The 19,750-nt window shown below is 40.3% G+C and overlaps 2 protein-coding genes across 8 annotated transcripts in view; one reads left to right on the forward strand and one right to left on the reverse strand.

Annotated features, from left to right (window-relative positions):
- The window catches only part of NSUN6 (NOP2/Sun RNA methyltransferase 6), a 73,794-nt gene extending 58,931 nt beyond the window's left edge, over positions 1 to 14,863 (reverse strand). For 5 of the 7 annotated variants that reach the window (XM_029953135.1, XM_029953134.1, XM_029953131.1 and 2 more), the window contains exons 1-3: positions 14,459 to 14,861; positions 11,826 to 11,981; positions 9,931 to 10,010 (exon numbers count right to left, since the gene is read on the reverse strand). In XM_029953135.1, coding sequence (XP_029808995.1) covers positions 9,931 to 10,010; positions 11,826 to 11,981; positions 14,459 to 14,533 — 311 coding nt within the window. In that variant the 5' untranslated portion in view covers positions 14,534 to 14,861. Of the gene's footprint in view, positions 1 to 9,930; positions 10,011 to 11,825; positions 11,982 to 13,835; positions 13,919 to 14,458 lie in introns of all 7 variants that reach the window. The other 2 variants (XM_029953136.1, XM_029953137.1) reach the window with 2 other exon arrangements.
- Positions 14,864 to 19,595: 4,732 nt separating this feature from the next.
- ARL5B (ADP ribosylation factor like GTPase 5B) overlaps positions 19,596 to 19,750 on the forward strand; it is a 28,954-nt gene continuing 28,799 nt past the window's right edge. Inside the window, exon 1 of the mRNA XM_029953686.1 lies at positions 19,596 to 19,679. The gene's annotated coding sequence lies outside the window, so the exon portion shown is untranslated. The remainder of the gene's footprint in view (positions 19,680 to 19,750) is intronic.

Here is a 19,750-nt window from a genome sequence, read left to right on the forward strand (position 1 = left end):
CCCTGCCTGACTTATTTCAGTTAGCAGAACACCCTCAAGGTCCATCCATGTTGAATGGCCAGATTTCATTCTTTCTCATTGCCATGTAGTATTCCATTGTATATACATATAAACCACATCTTCTTGATCCAGTCATCAGCTCATGGACATTTAGGTTCTTTCCATGACGTGGCTATTGTTGACGGTGCTGCTATGAACATAGGGGTACATGTGCCCCTATGCATCAGCACTCCTGTATCCATTGGGTAAGGAATTTTTTTTTACTTTTGACTTCAGACTCGTACTTCTTGCATGTCTTTCATAAGTTCTGGAAACTTCTTAGTATTACACTTTTGAATATTATCTTTCCCCCATTATTTCTTTTTTTTTTTTTTTTTTAACATTCATTTGAAGGACAAAGACAGAGCACAAACAGGTGAGGGGCAGAGAGAGAGAGAGAGAGAGAGAGAGAGAGAGATGGAGACAAAATCCGAAGCACGCTCCAGGCTGTCAGCACAGAGCTGGACGCAGGGCTCAAATTCATGAACTGTGAAATCACGACCTGAGCCAAAGGAGGAGGCTCAACCGACTGAGCCACCCAGATGCTCCTATTTCTATTCTTTACATTGCAACTCATTAGAAATATGAAGTGTCTTTTCATTCTATTTTCCACTTGACTCAACTTCACATTTTCAATTTATCTATCTCTGGTTCATTTGAGATGATTTCCTACAAGTCATCTACTTCAATAACTCTCCATTAGTTGGGTCTAATCCACAGTTTAATTCAAGGAACAAGTTTTTAATTTTAATGACAGTATTTTTATTTCTAAAAAATTTTTCAATTCTACTCTTTTCCTCTTAGGATATTTTATGCTTTAGATTCCGCTTTTGTTTTCAATCATCTTAACTCTTTTATTTTTTAATGTTTTATTTATTTTTGAGAGACAGACAGACAGAGACAGAGCGTAGCAGGGGTGGGACAGAGAAAAAGAAGGAGACATCTCTGAAGCAGGCTCCAGGCTCCGAGCTGGCAGTACAGAGCCCCACACTGGGCTCTAACTCCACGGTTAACTATATGTTAGCCTAACTAGAAGTTGCACGCTCAACCGACTGAGCCGCCCAGGTGCACCTAAGAACTCTGACTGTACAGTGTCTACCAGAGAGCTCTACTCTGCTAAACTTTAGGGGGAAATCTGACACTTCAATTTGCTGTACATGCTGTGCTCACTCATGAGGTCTGGATCTTAGTGTAGACTTCAACCGCGAGAAATGTGTGTGGCCTGCACTGAATGTTGTGTCACTCAAGAGTGGTTTGGCCTGGCTTTTGCCAAGCACCTCAGGAACTGACTTGGGGTGAAATTTTTATGTTACTTTCCCAGGCTGCAGGTTTCAAGACTGCTTAGGGAGTATGTATTTGAATTCCAAGCCATAGTCCCACATTCTCAGATTTGTCTTTCTAAACCCAGACCCTAAGACAAGAGAGATCAACTCCCAAGTATTGCCTTGCATTGACTGCTGGACACTTCTCACCTCCTAGGGTTAATATCCTCTTATTAAGATGAAAGGCCCTAGGGGCGCCTGGGTGGCTCAGTTGGCTGAGCATCTGACTCTTGATTTCATCTCAAGACCCCAGGGTCGTGGAATCAAGCCCCATGTTGGGCTCCATGCTAAGTACCTACTTGCAGAAAACTGTTACCAATCTCCTTTTACTCAGTCGTTCCTGTTCTGTGCTCTGACAGCGCGTCATCTCTACCTTCACTGTGGCACTTTTAACAGTCTGACTCACACCAAAGTTTTCCGTTGTTCAATGAAACAACTATGTCTCATTCATCTTTGCAGCACCCTTGGGTCTTCCACATAGCACCAACTCAAAACAGGTCTTGAGGAATGCCAGAGTATTTTATGGGAATAACCATTTCATGGAGAGGACAGAACAAAAGACTATGGATAAAAAGAACGAAATCTTGCCACTTGCAACGACATGGATGGAGCCAGAGTGAATTATGCTAAGCAAAATAAGTTCAGCCAGAAAAAGACAAATACCATATCATTTCACTCACGTGCAGAATTTAAGAATAAAACAGATGAACACAGGGGAAGGAAAGAAAAAGAAAAAAAAAGGAGAGGTAAGCAAGTCTTAACAGAGTCTTAACTATAAAGGAGAAACTGAGGACTGTAGGAGGGGAGGTGGTGGGGCTGGGCTAAATGGGTGATGGGAATAAAGGAGGACACTGGTGATGAGCACTGGGCGTTATACCTAAGTGATGAATTACAAAATTCTACTCCAGAAACCAATATTATGCTATGTTAACCTAACTAGAATTTAAATAAAAACTTGAAACAAAGAAAAATAGAAAAGAGTTAACATCACAGGCCTGAATTGCTGGAAACTTAGATTTCAGGCAGGTACTCACTGCTGTCAAGAAGAGCTCACTAGGCTTAAATTGTCTGTATAAATAATAGGGTTTACGGCCAACACGGACTTTCCTTCCGGGCGACCAGAAGGCGGGCATGTGCCGGGCAGGGAGTGCCTACACGATCACCCCCAGATAAGAATCCTAGTGAACTTCTCTGGGTGGCAACATCTCACATGTTGTCAAACCTGTAGCCGAGGGGACTTTTTCCTGTGTGACTCCACTGGAAGCAAATTCTGTCAAGCTTTCAACTGGTTTTCCCAGTACTTTTTCCCACATGTCCCTCCTTTCACTGATTCTGCTTCCGATGATTTCACTGTAATCAATCATAGTCACCAGTAATGCTGAGTCCAAGGAGTCATACTAGCGAGTCATCAAACCTGGGAGGGGCCTTGGGGATCCCACAAGACGAGGACTAATTGTAGAGAAATGAGTAGCAATGTGTAATTCAGCTTTTCTAAAGGGGAGCATTTCAGGCAGGAAAGAGAAGAGGAAATGCCAAAGTTGATGCAGGCTCATAAAATATGCTAAAAGCTTGATTTCTTATTGCAATGTTCATGAATAAAGGAGCAAATCAACAACATTAAAGAAAGAGGATTTTCTGATAACACAGAATAGAAGGGAAATAAATAGGAAAAAATGAATTAATTAATTACCTGAAGGGAAAATATCATGAAGGTACTCAGATTACGAAAAATCTGTTTAAATAGCTTTAAAAATGAGGGGTCTGCGAATTAAAGACTGAGATTATGAGAATGTCCCACTAAAATATATACGAAAATATAAACTTATCTATCTGGCATTTCTTAATTGACATGTTAGCAACTCTATACCAAATAGGAGATAATCAACATAATTCTAAGATACTGCATGATATTACTGTATGCCAACAACTATTTCTTTTCAAGATTGCCATCTGTATTTAATCATCAATCTTTGTGCAATTACTTGAATATTCTATTGCATTTACCATATTATTTCATATACACAAACATTAATTGAAACATTAAAGTGCTGAGACCAGCAAGACAGGAAAGATGGAAATCAAGCAGGCTTAGAGAGGCGAAACTGGCCTCATTTTCATTTGGATCTCCAGAGATTTGTGCTACTGGATTAGTTATTCAGTTTTGAAGGAAAGAAAAAGTTTTCTATACTGCTAAAAATACTTTGTTGAGATTTTTGTCAAAAAGGGAGGTACACCAGTAAAAAAAGAGAGATCTGTAAAAATTATGAATTGAATATTAATCTAAAAAATTCTACTAATCTAAATGCCCTCATTAGAAAATGCTGTTTGGAACAGGAAGTTAAAAACACTTTTTAACAAGTTTATTTTGAAAGAGACGGAGAGAGAAGGAGGAGCAGAATCCCAAGCAGGCCCCTTGCTGTCAGTGCAGAGCCCCATGAGGGGCTTGATCCCAGGCACCCTGAGATCATGACCTGAGCTGAAATCAAGAGTCGGATGCTCAACCAACTAAGCCACTCAGGTGCCCCTAAAAACACTCTTATATCAAGTGAAGCCTGGCATTCAATTTTCTTTTAGGTTTTTTGATAAAGTTGACACTGATACCAACAAATTCAGCATCACAACCTAATGTTCAATTTCATTACATTACCAGTGACAAGATCGTCCCAACATTAAAATATACTTTTGTCAGTATATTAAGTATCATTTTAAGTACCATGTTAAATAACCTGAGGGAAACTGAATTTAAATTACTTTAAAAATTGTTCACGATCTATACATAAAGTTTAAGCTCAACATTTTATTTTATTTTAAATGCTTATTTTTGAGAGACCATGCAAGCGAATGAGCACAAGCAGGGGTGGGGCAGAGAGAGGGGAGGACAGGGGATCTGCAGCAGGCTCTGTGCTGTCGGCCTCCAACCAGGAAGCGCAGGATCACGACCTGAGCCAAAGTCTGATGCTTAACCGACTGAGCCACCCAGGAGCCCTGGTTTTGGTCAATAATTGCATGACAGTGAACATCTGGTAAAAGAGTAAGACTGTGTTTATTTTTAAGTCTGTAGGAATGGAGGAAAAAACTCAATCTGAGAAGGACATGCCACTTATAATAAAACTCAGGAACAGCTATATTCCCAATGAGGAGGAATAATTGCCTGACAAGGAGAAATTTGGAGCAAACCTAGTTGCTCAACGGGGTGTGAAAAGGAAAGACTCCTGGAGGCCCCATCAAGTATTTAGGACTTAGAACCAGGATGGGGGATCAGGTGGAGAAAGAGGGTCTGAGGAGGGCTGGTCATTACCCCATTCCCAGCCGGGAAAGCAGGAAGAGGACCAGGACCGACAACACCGGCAAGCAGGTGTCCAGTTTCCCTGACAAATCTGGATACACTGCCTGGAAGAGGCTAAGGGCCAGGAAAGGGCCACCCAGCCTGGTGCTCCTCCCGAGTTAAGGAAGCAGAAACACAAGTGAAAGCCCCTGACAGAAAAAGCTGTGAGCTAGATGCCTTCCCAGAGCCTCAGTCTTTACCTGCTCCGCTCACCAGGACTACACGTTTGCCACCACGGAAACCCTGGAGAAAGCATTTCCGGAAAACACATCTGGTTAGTCCTCTAGGGGCACACTTTACCCCCATTCTATGACATTTTTGAGCAAACTGCAAAGCAGATGAAGCTCTGTGAATGTAACTGTTTCCACTCCATGAATAATAAGCAGAAAAGACTCATTCAACATGGGACGGATACATAGGTAGTAGCCACAAACAAATAAACAAATATCAAAAATAAAAACCCAAGGAAAAAAACTTCAAATAGGTCTTTGTACTTTTAAAAATAAGTAAAAGGAAAAACTTAAAAGTGGGATATAAGAAAAACAAGATTAAAAAAACAGAAAATACTGGGGCACCTGGGTGGTTTAGTCAGTTTAGTATCCAGCTCTTGATTTTGGCTCAGGTCATGATCTCACAGTTTGTGGGCTCAAGCCCCTGCATCGGGCTCTGTGCTGATAGCATGGAGCTTGCTTGGGATCCTCTGTCTCCCCTTCTCTGCCCCTCCCCCACTGGCACACTAGCACTCTCTCAAAATAAGTAAATAACTTTAAATCCATTAATGCAATGTTCTTAAATTCTGTTGTGTAACCAAGATAAAAAAGGTTTAAAAAAAACCAGAAAATAGTGAACTGGGAAGTAATAAAGTCTCTGAACTAAAAACACAACAGGCTTGAGACGGCTATTTTTAGAAAGGCCTGCTCGAAAGGTCGGCCCTTGGCTGGCATCTGGAAATGCCTGGGAAACAGTTCCCAACGCAGAGTTAAAAACCTTCCCTACTAAGAGTGGGTTATCATTCCTAAGTTGTTTGTACAAGCAACGTGTTTCATTCTGAACACCTGTTTTCCATCTGGGAGCCTGAAATTTTGGTGCGTGCTGGGCAGAGGGTGATCACATGACCAGCACCCAATAAAACCTTGGCCACTGAGAATAGTCTCTAGTGAGCTGCCCTCCCGGGCAACTGTTTCACTCGTGTCACAATCCGTTGCTAGAGGAACTAAGCATGTCCTCATAAGTCCAGCAGCGAGAGGATCTTGGAAGCTTGTGCCTGGCTTCCTCCAGAGTCTGCCCCACGCACCTTTCCCTTCTAGACTTTGCTCTCGTATCCTTCTGTGTAACCAGTCTTTCCCAGAAGCACTACCGCATGCCGAGTCCTGACTCATTCTTGTCATCACGGCACCTGAGGGCTGTCTAGGGGAGCCCCAACACAGGGGTATCTGCACTGCAGATCCAAACTACACAGTCCTAGTGTTCTTACAATAGAGAACACAGAAAAATACTCACGGAACTACTGATGGACTTGTAACTAAAAAGTTATACTGTTTGACTAACAAGCAAGAGAGAATACTGAAAATCAAGTTATATCCTAGCCCAGTTTTTAAAGTTCAATGATGAATTCATAGATCTTCAAGTAAAAACTAAGATACTGTGGCAGGGGCCAGGGCAGGGATTTGTTTTGGCTTCTGAATTTTTTTTTAATGTTTATTTTTGAGACAGAGAGAGAGACAGAGTGTGAGCAGGGGAGGGGCAGAGAGAGAGAGGGAGACACAGAGTCTGAAGCAGGCTGCAGGCTCCAGGCTCTGAGCTGTCAGCACAGAGCCTGACATGGGGCTCAAACCCACGAACCTCGTGACCACAACCTGAACTGAAGTGAGATGCTTAACTGACTGAGCCACCCAGGCGCCCCTGGCCTCTGATTTCTCCACAGCAGCACTTGACACCCTAACACTGTAAAAGCGATGTCTACAAAGTGCTAAGGGGAAATCACATGGGATCTGAAACCACTATCATCACCTGACCTATGGTTTAAATGTAAAGACAACAGCCGATTCTCAAGCAAGAAAGTAAATTACTTTGGAGAGGAGAATAGTTACTCAGGAGACCTGATAAAGGACTATACTCACCAACCAAGAGAGCAACCAAGACAAAGAACTCAGAAATCAACCATCAGAACTAAAATTAAGCCCTGCCTCCATTTGAATTGTGCTGCTAGAATAACAATGTTATAAACCTTTACAATGCTAAAGAATTAACATAGTAACTAAAAATTGCCCAGTGGAGGCCTTAGGGGATAAAACTTAAGAATTTCCTTACTCTTCATAGTAGAAAGTTGTAATAATAGTGATAATAAATTTTAAAAACCAAAAATTTGGATTTGCTCCTTTTAGAAGTGAAAGGTAAGTATGTGAATCTATTCTCCTAAATGAATTCTGAATACTTTCCTGTTGCAACTCAACATTTGTGTTTTCTAGTTCACAAATGTTCTGATGAGTAGCCGAGATTCAGAAAATAATTAAATTATCCACAGAGTTTTAAAAGAGCTAGTGTGGCCAGTGTTAGCAAGAATGAAAGATCTGAGGGGTACCTGGGTGACTCAGTCAGTTGAGTGTCCAACTTCAGCTCAGGGTATGATCTTGTGGTTTGTGGATTTGACCTCCACTTTGGGCTGTCAGTGTGGAGCCTGGAGCCTGCTTTGAATTCTGTGGCTCTCTCTCTCAGCCCCTCCCTGCTCAGGCTGTCTGTCTGTCTGTCTGTCTCTCTCTCTCTAGCAAAATTAAAGAAACATTAAAAAAAAATGGAAGATCTGAGAATCCCTCATATATTGCTAAAAACAGTAACTGGTAAAACTTTTTATTTTGTTTTTTGTTTTATTTTTTTAATGTTGATTTTTGAGAGAGACAGAGACAGAGAGAAACAGAGCATACGCAGGGAAGGGGCAAGAGAGAGGAAGACACAGAATGAAAGCAGGCTCTAGGCTCTGAGCTGTCAGCATAGAGCTCAACCCAGGGCTCGAATTCACCAACCGTGAGATGAGGTCATGACCTGAGCCAAAGTCGGACACTTCACCAACTGAGCCACCCAGGTGCCCCTAACTGGTAAACCCTTTTAAAAGGCAATAGGTCTCAAACTGAAACACGCACAGACTATGTACCAGTCATTCCATGAGGGACCAATTTATCCTGTACACATGCTTATGCAAGTCCACAGAGAAACATCTTAAGAATATTTACTGTTAGTAATAATGAAAAACAGGAAAAAACTAAATGTCCATCAACAGAGGGATAAAAAAATTTTTTAAGTATCCAGATATTAAAAAGAACGAAACAACTTTATATAAAATTAGGGAAAAGTATGGACATCTTTCTATCTTGACTGGGGTGAGTCTTAGCCACACAACTATCCAAATTTGGGAAAACTCAGCAAATGATACACATACTATCCAAATTTGGGAAAACTCAGCAAATGATACACATAATCAAGATCTATTTCACTGTCTGCAAATTTCACCTTGAGAAACAGAATAAGGAACTCACAAAATCCTTTTTGATGCAAAAGAAATACATACTTACAGTAAATCTAACACAGAAATGTTACAAGTGAGAATCTCCTCTTACCACTTTTCTCCCAATCCAACCTCTGCAGAGTTAACCGCTTAGAATTAACCTCTATTAATAGTGGGTATGGCAGCACCTGGGTGGGTCAGTCGGTTAAGCATCTGACTCTTGATTTCAGCTCAAGGCATGATCTCATGGTTGGTGGGTTCAAACCCTGAGTCAGGCTCTGTGCTGATAGTACAGAACCTGCTTGGAGTTCTTGGTCTCTCTCAAATTAAATAAATAAACTTAAAGAAAATACCATTATTAAAAAAAATAGTTCAGGACATGAGTTCAAGCCCCGCACAGAGCTCTGTACAGACAGTTTGGAGCCTGCTCCAGATTCTCCCCCTCCCTCTCTTCCTCTCCCTCTCCCTCTGACTTTCCCTCTCCTTCTTCCCTCTTCCTCTCCCTCTCTCAAATGAATAAACTTAAAGAAAGTAACTTTATTTTTAAAAAAGTAGCTGGGTATGTTAAAGCCTCCAGACTTCTTTCTAAATATAAATATACATAAATGTATAGTTGTTTTTGTAATCACACACACACAAAAGTGTAATTATCCTATGCATGGCAACCCCTTTTTGATAACTGTGAATTATCTTCTCTTATTGGTACATATAATTCTCCCCCATTAAAGGCCATATAATATTTCAATGCACAGATAAATCTTAATTTACTAAACCACTGCTCTGCTATTGACTGCTTTACTAAATTATTTAAAGCTTTAACAAAATGAGCATTCTTCTATTCAATCAAACTCAAAGGGGTACAAAAAAATTAAACCATAATTATGGATTTAAAAATGTTCTTGGGAAATGAACTCCTATTATAAAATGAAAGGCTTTTTTCCTTCAATTTTCAAACATGTCTTCCAAATACACAAATGAGTAGAATGTTGTTCTACAGAACATACACGATAATTTAATGTAACTGTGAATTAATGAATAAAATTTTCAAACCTATCAGCTATGAATGTAGGTAATACGTTGCTTTGTATTTTAATAAGTTTTATATTAGCAATGGGAGCTTTATTTATTTATTTATTTATTTATTTATTTTGAGAGAGAAAGAGAAAGAGAGACAGAATCCTAAGGAGGCTCCGCACTGCTGTGACCTGAGCCGAAAACAAGAGTCAGACACTTGACTGACTGAGCCACCAGGCGCCCCTTCCCTCCTACTTTCTAAGTCACTTCATTTGTTTACTTATATGTCTTAAGAGATTCTACTACTGGGGCACCTGGGTGGCTCAGCTGGTTAAACATCTTTCTCTTGATTTCAGCTCAGGTCATGATCTCATGGTTCAGGAGTTTGAGCCCCGCGGCAGGCTCAGGGCTAACAGTGCGGAGCCTGCTTGGGATTCTGCTTCTCCCTCTCTAAATAAATAAATTAATAAACAAACTTAAAAAAAAAATAGGAAAAACAACCAATCACTGCACCAAATGGACCTAAAATGCATTACTCTCAAGGTACTTGGGCCCATTCCTAGTCTTTTGTAACACCTTCCACATGAAGTTGGCATTTGTGAATTTGTGAATTCTCGTCTATATGAAGTGACTGATAATACAGAGACTTGGTGTTATCACCCAATAATAAAAAAAAAAACCTATGACAAATTTTTATAAGAATTTAATTTAAAAATAGAAAAGTTACAAACCTAGGTCCAATAAGAGGAATAAGTAAGACATCCTGAAGGTCTGGATGTTGAAGAATAGGAACACTTAATCCATTAAATTGCTGTTAAAAATAAATAGAAATACGAAGTAATCAATATAATTGATAAACTTCAACTTACAGAGCTCTTTGGTGTCATTATCTAGCAGAGCATGAAGCTTGGTTTAGGATGTTCTCATTTTATTCCACATAATACTGTGGAACAAAGACTTCAAAACAACTATGTTTTTTCCATATTTAATTTTTCTCCTTGTCTTTATAAGGTTCAATTTTGCTTACTGTTTGGCTTTATAAAAACTAGCCCATATTTACGTTAAGTGACTTATTTTGAAAACACATATCCAATATAGAATTGCATGTGGTACTCTTTCGGTGAAGAACTCTAAACAGGACGTTAAAGAGTGGGATGAATATAATTTATTATAAACCATCAATACTGGACGCCATGTCAGTTTGGGTAAGGGAAAGAAACGCTTTTTGACAAAAGCTCAGGATTTCCAGGATCCTCTATCATCCTCGGGTCTTCGGACCAATGGGTACAGGGCCAGGAGCAGAGGGGCCACGGCCAACTCAGTCTTAGGAGAACCAGGCACGCGCATCTCTTCCCAGCTGTCTTCCAAAGCCAAACCCTTTGACCCTCCTGCCTAAATGTACGAAAGTTCCAGTTTCTCCATATCCTCACCAGCCAGGTGGAATTTTAAATTATTAAATTTCCATACGGGGCCCAGAGAACTCTGGGGACAAAGCACCCGCTCCTCCATCATCCCATATGGGACATCTCTTCAGGACACATATGAGTTTTGGATCATGGAAGGAGAAAGAAAATATATAGTCTGAGACCCTTTCCTGCAAGAAGCAGGTACTGCTCTACCACCAATTTCCTACCTCGTGCTTAGGGCTGAACCTTCTGTCTTACTCTTGACCTTTAAGGGACACAAAGCCCATCCACAGTGAAGGCCTGCCTTATCCTTGATACTAGTCCATAAGATCCCATAGGCCCCACTGGACTGGAACACTAGAATATCTAGACTCCAGGAATAATTTTCTAGAAAAGAAAAGAACCTATATCTGCAGGAGTTATAGACGCTTGTGATGGGCCTCAGAACATTCCTTTCTACTACCTGAAAACGTACGCATGACCACATAAAAGTGTTAATTTTAGTTGCTCAGAAGAACTGCTTATATTTTGTGATCTGTTACATTCAGTTGCTTAGAGGAACTGCTTAATGTCATTACCCTCAATAAAATTATCACTATCAAGAATTCAAAATCAGATTCCTTTTGCTACAAGTCTTATTGTTACCCTAGTTTGGGTCTCAGACGCTCAGATCCCATAGCCTGTGGTTCTCCTACATCTTCTCGCAACTTAAAATTTATAACACTGTTCTTAAAGACAGTATGACAAACATTCTAAAAATACAATGAGATTAGAAACAATAAGTGAATCAACAGTGATAGTTTTCTGAAGATTTCTTAAGTTATAGCTACATTAAACTAGTTACACAGCCTATAACATATAAATAGGAGGCCTTTAATCATACTTGCATCTTTTAGTTTAGAGAGTAAGGAACGTATTACAAAACCAGACTTCTAGGGTTAGAATGGACCTCTTCATATGTATTTTAATGATGAAGCAATGGAGGCCACAAGAGCTGAGTAACCTATTCAGTCACTGTAATAAGTTCAGGATCACAAGTGCTAGGTTCAAGTTCTAACACTACTATCTCGAACGTTACCATTCGAACAACTGAACACTCATGATCTTCGATTTCCTTAGTTGTCAAATTGGAATAGTTCATAGGATTTAGTGGGGAGCAACGTGACCTAGATTGTAGAAATGCCTTTCTGTACATGTAGACCCAGAAAATTGGCACATACCTTCTGAAGCTCATCCAACAACAGGTTTTTCACATGTTGCACTGAGGCCAGATGTGTATTTACTCTGACAGTGGTAAATGATGGCGGGTGTGACAAGTGATTTAACAGAGTTTCAAATCTCCTTTCTGCTTCTTGTTTACCTAGAGCAGATACAACCTGAAAGGAGGAAAATAACAAGTTAGTGTCTAAACGTCCCTATACGAACTAATGAACTAAAAATATTAAGGAGAATACCATCACCCATTTGTTCAACTAATGAAACATCTTTCAGCAACTGTTCAGTCCCATTTCATTTTGCTGTAGTGTTTGTGGGTCAATAACACTAACAGAATATAACACTTCACTGGGTTTTGGGGTTTGATCCTGGTAATTAACCCCTAACAAAACGCTTGACATAAAGGGTTTGGAAAAAACATTGCTTCAACGTCAAAGCATCGTTAACATTTTGAACATATTAATGTCTGCTACACTTATATAAATTCAAGATTTCTATCTATTTATAATGTATTAACTGTTAACAACATTTTGTCAAGCTTTTACCTGCTTACCTCATATACTAGAATGAGCCGGTTAGCAGCCCTTTTACAACACAAATATTTTGAATAAGTAACATTGATACTCACTGTCATTCAAAGATCATCTACCTCAGCTTTTTAACATGGGATTTGTTTAATGTAACAAATAGATATCATCCAAAAAAGACAGGTAGCAAAGATAACCCGTCAGATAATGGAGGCGTAAAGACTCAAAAAACCAAGTTCTTCTTTGATCAACTGAAGCTTTACGAAACATGTATTTTCCCTTTTGTCATCTTTTCTTTTTAATGGTTATTTCTGAGAGACAATGTGAGTAGGAAAGGGGCAGAGAGAGATGGAGACAAAGGATCTGAAGCGGAATGTGGGCTGACACCAGTGAGCCCGATGTGGGGCTCTAACTCATGAACCTCAAGATCCTGACCTGAGCTAAAGTCAGACGCTCAACCAACTAAGCCACCCAGCGCCCCATTTCTGTGATCTCTGAAGATACCCTGCCTCACAGAATCTTCATAAACCGCTTGCCAACCTACTAACCCACCAGCCTCAAGTACTGGTACTCCCTCTAGTTTATTAAAATTGACCTTTACCTCCAATACTTTTACAAAGTAATGGCTTTTCTTTTTGTAACTTATAGGTAGTGGGTTTGAGGTAGCGATGGTGTCAAAGATAGACACTTAGATCTTCTTTTAAAAATTTTTGATTTATGCATATTTATTATTGATACAGAGAGAAACAAAGCATGAGCAGGGGAGGGGCAGAGAGAGAAGGAGACAGAATCTGAAGCAGGCTCCAGGCTCTGAGCTAACTGTCAGCACAGAGCCTGACATGGGGCTTGAACCCACTAACTGTGAGATCATGACCTGAGTCAAAGTCGGATGCTTAACCGACTAAGCCACCCAGGCGACCCTTGGATCTTCTTTTATAAGGCAATATTTACTGTTTTTAAAATTGCTGGGGGAAAGTACTGAAGGCCTCTATTTCTCTTAATATGCTCCTATAGTTTTAAGTTCTTTGAAATCAAGAGAATGTATTTTCTCTTTCCAGGCTGTCTAATCCCTTAATATAATCTTTGGAAATAAAATGCATAAATCATACCTAAAAAGTTACCTTCAATAATATCTCCATGCACGATGAACATTTAAGCGCCTTTACTTTGAATAGAAAAGCAAAGATTGAGAAATACACAGCTGCCCAGAAGCAGGGGAGTAAAATGTAAAGGGCACAAGCTTGGTAATCAGACATTACTGAGGCTTTCTGTGTTCGGCACTGCGAAAAGCGTTTGCTGAGGACTTATGTGCCAGAGCCATCCCAATTCCTTTCTCTTATGATTAATATATATTTTTTAACATCCTCAATCACCAGAGAGAAGAAAACGGAGGCTAAGCGCTATGAAATAATTTACTCAAAGCGCAAGGACATAAATCCAGGACTCGGGATTCTAAATCTGTGTGTGGTTTTGCTTTTTTAATCGTACCTGAGCTCTTCAGGCGTCAGATTTCAGTCCTGTTACTGCATAGCTGTGTCAATTTGGACTCTTTGGACCCTCGGGTCTCTCACCTATTAAAATGGAGAGGAAAGCTCTACCAAAAAAGAATAAGAAAGCAAAGAAAAGCCAAGCAAAGAAAAAGGAAAGAATGCTAATACTGATGTAAAGGTCTGCAAGTCCTGTAGCACAAGCGGGGGCATCTGAGGCCTTAACAAAGTATAGTATCCCTTTCACCAGACTATCACACTCACAGCGCAGGTGTTACCTCCTCTGCGGGACTCAGTTCCCGAAAACAGGAACCTTTTTTCCGCTCATTCTTGTAACCCCTTCAGTGCCATGCCCACTGCCAGGCACATAACCACTTTGCTCCCCTCTCTTCTTTCATATTCCTAAGTGCTGAAACATATACCGCATTCACCTCTGATCTCGAAAGCATTAAATCCCTACGGGGACACAGCAGCAGTTTTCACATTCGAAAAAACAAGCAGCAAGAAACAACGGCCTATGGATTAGGTTTCGCTTTCGGCTTTCTTTTTTTTTTCTCTATTTCTCCAGAGTGTATAAATATTTGAATGTTTGTCAATATCATCTACCAGGTTTATTTGACCTACCTCTTTATTCATAAAACCCTCTTTAAGATACTTTTCAACCTCAAGTCTCAAAGATATTTTAGGAAAAATAGACATGTTTGCTACTGTTTTGTCCTCCAAGAAAAATGCTGGGAAACGGCGATTTCTCTCTTTCGAACGAACACTGAGCAGCGTGTCGACGGTGACTAACCAGCCACACGCGCTGCGACCACCAGATGGTCGGGAAAATCGCGCTGCTCTTTCCAAGTTATATTCGGCTTTTGCGGAGGTACATCCACGCTTTCTCGAGCGTCGCCAGGTCCGAGCAGCTTCCTCGCCTCCACCACACCCGTCCTCGGTCCTCCTGCAGGGACGCTCACGGAAATCACCGTGAGGCCACGTCACCCGCGTTGCAAAGAACAGCACAGAGCGGGGGGGGGGGGGGGGAAGGAACAAAAAACAAAAACACGGGCGACCCCGTGGTGAACCGGCCTGGGAAATTGCTGCGCACCTGCTCTACCCCGTTCAGCCTGGGGGATCTTATTTCCAAAACCGCGCCCCCAACGTCTCGGCCGAAAGCCGCTTCCGGCTTGCGTCACTTCCGGCGGCGCTCCGTCCCTGGGGCCCCAATCCGCCGCCGCAAATTGCCGCTACGTCACGCCGCCGGAGTTTCCCCGCGCGGCGGGGGCGCGCCCACGTGCCGGCTGTTGGGTTGGGGGTGGCGGCCGCCGGGGTGAGCGCCCTGGCCCCGCGCGTGCGGTGCGGTGGGTGTCAGGGCAAATGAGGAAACGGCGTGGGTTAAGTCGAAAGTGGAGCGGTCCAGTTAATCCCCCGCTGGGTGACCTGCAAAGAAAGGAGAAAGGCAGTTGATTTGAACCTAGAAGTCACTCTTTGATGTTAGAAATTACCTTACCTCCCTGACGCTTGCTTACTAATCGGACTTGAGCTATGAATGAAGTTATTCAAATTTTCAAAAGCTGGGTTTATGTGTGTTAATATCCATGAATGATCGGTTCAAACTTAAGAACCCACAATCCAGTATTTACAATTCATTGAGTCTAGCAGTTACCTGTCTCATAGTCCATTTATACTTGAAGGCGCCGAGACCCTTGGCATAATTTGTGGGTTACAGATGAAGGAAGGGATTCAAAAGGAGAAGGTACCTAATGAGAGTCAAACATTTTATGATTGAACAGGTAGCTAAAAATAATTGTCTCTTTGACTTAAATTTTTTTTTTTGCAGCTCACTGTGGCCATTTATACATAAGTACAGGAAAAGGTTTTTTCTAAGGTCTTTTTTCTCTTTAAGTCTCACACAGAGATGTTTAAAAAGTTTAATAATTAACGTTCTGTGATAAATGAACTAGGTTCTGTACGAACTATTTTAACTTACAGCCGTTATGCCGCACAACAAATCTGTAATGTGGTTATCGTTATCTAAACTTTCACGGAGGAGAAAAATAAGGATCCCCGAGCAGAAATAACTTTGTGGCCTCACAATTAGTGAGAAAGTCAGGCTCAAGACCACAGACACCTGTCTTCTAAAACGAATACCAACTCTTTTCACCATGGTGTACTTCTTCAGTAAGTTCATGGGATTTTTCCGTGGCTGAATCATCTAAAAGTGATTAGAAAAACTGTCTAGATCAGGCATTTCCAGAGGAATTTATGCAGCCTCAGCATTACAGCCCTAGCACCAATAATGGTTGGAATCTGTTTGGGAGATGAGAGAGAGGAAGGAAGGAGTTGGACTAGATTGTAAACTCTGCGAGGGTAGAGACTTCATTTCCCCCGCTGCATACCCACTGCCTTACCATGTAATAGGCACTTAAATGTTGAATGACTAGGTAAATGGATGGGCATCTATGTGAACTAGAGAATGACAACTGATAAAGCATGTCTCTGCTGGAAATGAGTTCACTGGTGAACAGTGCTGAGGACTTGACTATCCTTGTCTAGACACTACTGTAGTGAAAGTTATGTTCATGAAGACACCGCTTCAGGTTCTCAGGTTGGATCCAAGAAAAGCATGTGACAAATCTGACGTTGGCATAGTGCATATTGTCTAAGCAAAGGAAGAGCCTTATAGGAATATACCCATGTATGGGTCGTTTAGGTTGTATTTTCTCAGTGGGATGATATGGCTCCCCATGTGGGGGAGCAAAAAAAATTTTAGGTACAATCTTATAATCTTAAGTCTCAGTTCATGGTGCTCCAAAGCTTAAGCTTACCAAAAACCAAACATATTCCAAAACATTCAATTCCATGAAGAAGGTATGAGAGGATTAGAAAAAAAAGTCTAGAAAGGCAGGAAATCTATCAATGTCAACTCATTTGGAGGCTAAAGTCAAAGTGGATATAATCTTACTGTATAGGAGGGTTGTTTTTGAAAAGTGTCATTCCTGGGCGCCTGGGTGGCTCAGTCGGTTAAGCGTCTTGCTTCGGCTCAGGTCATGATCTCACGATTCAGGTCGTAGGTTCATCGGGCTGTATGCTAACAGCTAGCTCAGAGACTGGAGCCCGATTCTGTGTCTCCCTCTCTCTGACCTTCCCCTGCTCGCGCTGTCTCTGTCTCTCAAAAACAAATAAAAGAACATAAAAAAAAATTAAAAACAAAAAAGAAAAGTGTCATTTCTAGCTGGTCAAACCTGCTGTCCTGGACTCGTGGTTCAAGCCATGCATACAGTTTATCTTGGTTAATGGTAATAAATTGAATTCATCTCCTGCTGTAGCCATTTTTCTAAGTACTATCTAAAGTTGGTTTATAATTAGTTCCTTCTGAGGAACAGTAGCTACAGTTTGTCATTTTTAATTCCCTACTTATTCAATGTGTCCTTTTTTTCTTGAAATTTTCATTTCTTTGATTTGCTTTATATACGGTATTTTTTATCTTTTTCTTAAACTTTAGTGAACTGGAGAAAAATATTACTGGCGTTTGGATTTAATTAAAGGAAATTACTTCTAATTAACACTTCAGAAAGTAATCTAATGACAGTATTATCTCGCTCCTTTATTCATGACTTTTTCTTATTTCATGAATTTGAAATATACTTCTATTTAAATAGTAACATTTCACAGAACAGCGATACCTTCTTTGGATGAAGGGCTACACTGAAATTAGTCTTAAAAAGTTTTTGAAGGGAGGTTTTCAGAATAAAGGGTTCTGTTTTTTAAGTACTATATTTGAAAAGTGTATTATTCAAAATTCTCTAGTTTGATTAAATTATTGACAAGCATTCCTACTATCATACATATAATACAAGTATACGATATTAACTAAATTGTATCTTTTGTAAAAGATAATTCTGATATGCCAGCATGATTTCTGTGTAGATAATGCACAATGGTATTTTGTTAATCAATTATATTCATTTTTCAGTTGTGACTAGTTTTCTTTCCTTAGCTAATAAAAATGTCAAATTCCTGAACCTGCAAATAACACTTTCTAATGTGAAAAAATATTTTAAAAATATTTCAGCAGTCCTGTTTTCAGGCAAATTTTAGAGAAGATGATAAAAATTAGAACCATTCTTTGACATAAAAGTTTCAGACATTTTGGGGCACCTGGCTGGGTCAGTTGATTGAGATGTGACTCTTGATTTGGGGGTTGTAAGTTCAAGCTCCACACTGAGTATAGAGATCACTCTAAAAAAAAAAGTTTCAGACCTTTTGAAAGAGTAGAACCAATAAAAATATCAACAGGCCTGCTCAAATATATTCATTCCACCACTTAATTAAAAATGAAAAAAATAATTCAAATTTACTTTCTAAAGTATCATTGCACCATCATAAAAATATTTAAGAAACAAGTAATTTTTTGTTTGGAAGTTCTGCAAGAAAACTGCTTTAGTTCAGAAGCTGTTTATTGGATATTTATAAGCCAGAAAATAGTTGACTGTAGTTAATATATATATATATATTTAACAATTCAAGAAACTAAGTTACAGAATCTAAAGTTTTTTTAATTAATAATGAAATTATGATTAAAAATATCCCTTTAAAGTCTCTGTTTACACAAACACAAGATCCTTTATATTGGAGCCAATTCATGATCCTTACAGATAAACTAATTTACATAGGCTCATTACATACCTTTTTTTCCTCTATAAGGGAGATCATGCTTGTCTTTAAAATGAGAAAGCTGGAGTATATTATACCGTGTAAAAGTCCTAAAGGATCTTTGAATCATAGCACTAGGAGGATTTCGTGAGTTATACATTTCACTTCTCTTTGTACAGCGAAGGAAAGTCTGGCTTATTAAAATTAAAATGCCTTGCTACCGGAGTTAAAATCTACCACCTGATGCAAGCCCAGAGTCCTTTCAATTAAGTTCTCTCCTTTACTGATTTCAGGGGCATTAGGTTTCATCCCACGCTGTGAAGCTTTTCCATTTGTTGGAACTTGACAAGAAACAGAAGGTGGAGTTGTGTAATAGCGTACAATGCAGTGACGGATGGTAGTTACTTGTGGTGAGCATAGCGTAAGACTGAATGTTGAATCACTGTGTTGTACATTTGACACCAGACTAACATTGTGACAACTATACTCAAAAAACTTAGAAGGCGAAATCGAAACACGTAGAGAATTGGCTTTTTGACTTAAAAGGTTAGCCAAGAAATAAACTGAACTCAATTCCAGCTGCAAACAGTTCTTCCAAGTATTAAGTTCATAATATACATGTGTTTAAACCTTTTCCTTAAAATTTCAGTTTCTTTGCTGTAGGTACATCACTTGGAGCTTTTTCCTCTATTGAACGGGAGAAATTACTGCAATTCCATTTCAATCAAAGGAAGTAAATGCTTCAGAATAGTTGTAGGGGTTGTTTTTACTTTATTTTGTGGATTTGGGCTCCATGAAAATTCTGAATGCGTGGCAACTAGGCAGCTTTAAGTTAACCGCACAACTGAACTTTGTGGCTACCGGCATTCCATGGATCGTCTCCCAAGAAATTCTATTTCGAGTTAAGATTCGCGGTAGAACCCAAACTTGCCTGCCCAGGATGACAGTTGCGAAAGGAACACTATTTCTATGCAGTCACAGGCCAACAAACGGCAGAGGAGCTGCACTTGCCTCTAGATTTAGACGCGGGGGCGCGCACTTGCCCAACAGCAGAGACTCAAGAAGAGGAACGTGACCAGCCTAAATGCTCACCTAGGGTAACTCCCACTCCCACGCACCCAAACCTCTTACTCAGCGGGCAGTTTCGAGCCCGCCCCCCGGAAGTGAAACCGAAGGAAACGCCACGTCGAAAGCGTGGGTAAACGTAAGCGCGCCGGCGTCCAGCCCCGTCCTTCCGGCGATGGGTGGTCGGGAATCCGGAGGGGAGGCGGAGCG

The sequence above is a fragment of the Suricata suricatta genome, chromosome 10 (assembly GCF_006229205.1).
Source record: "Suricata suricatta isolate VVHF042 chromosome 10, meerkat_22Aug2017_6uvM2_HiC, whole genome shotgun sequence".
Classification (NCBI taxonomy): Eukaryota; Metazoa; Chordata; class Mammalia; order Carnivora; family Herpestidae; genus Suricata; species Suricata suricatta.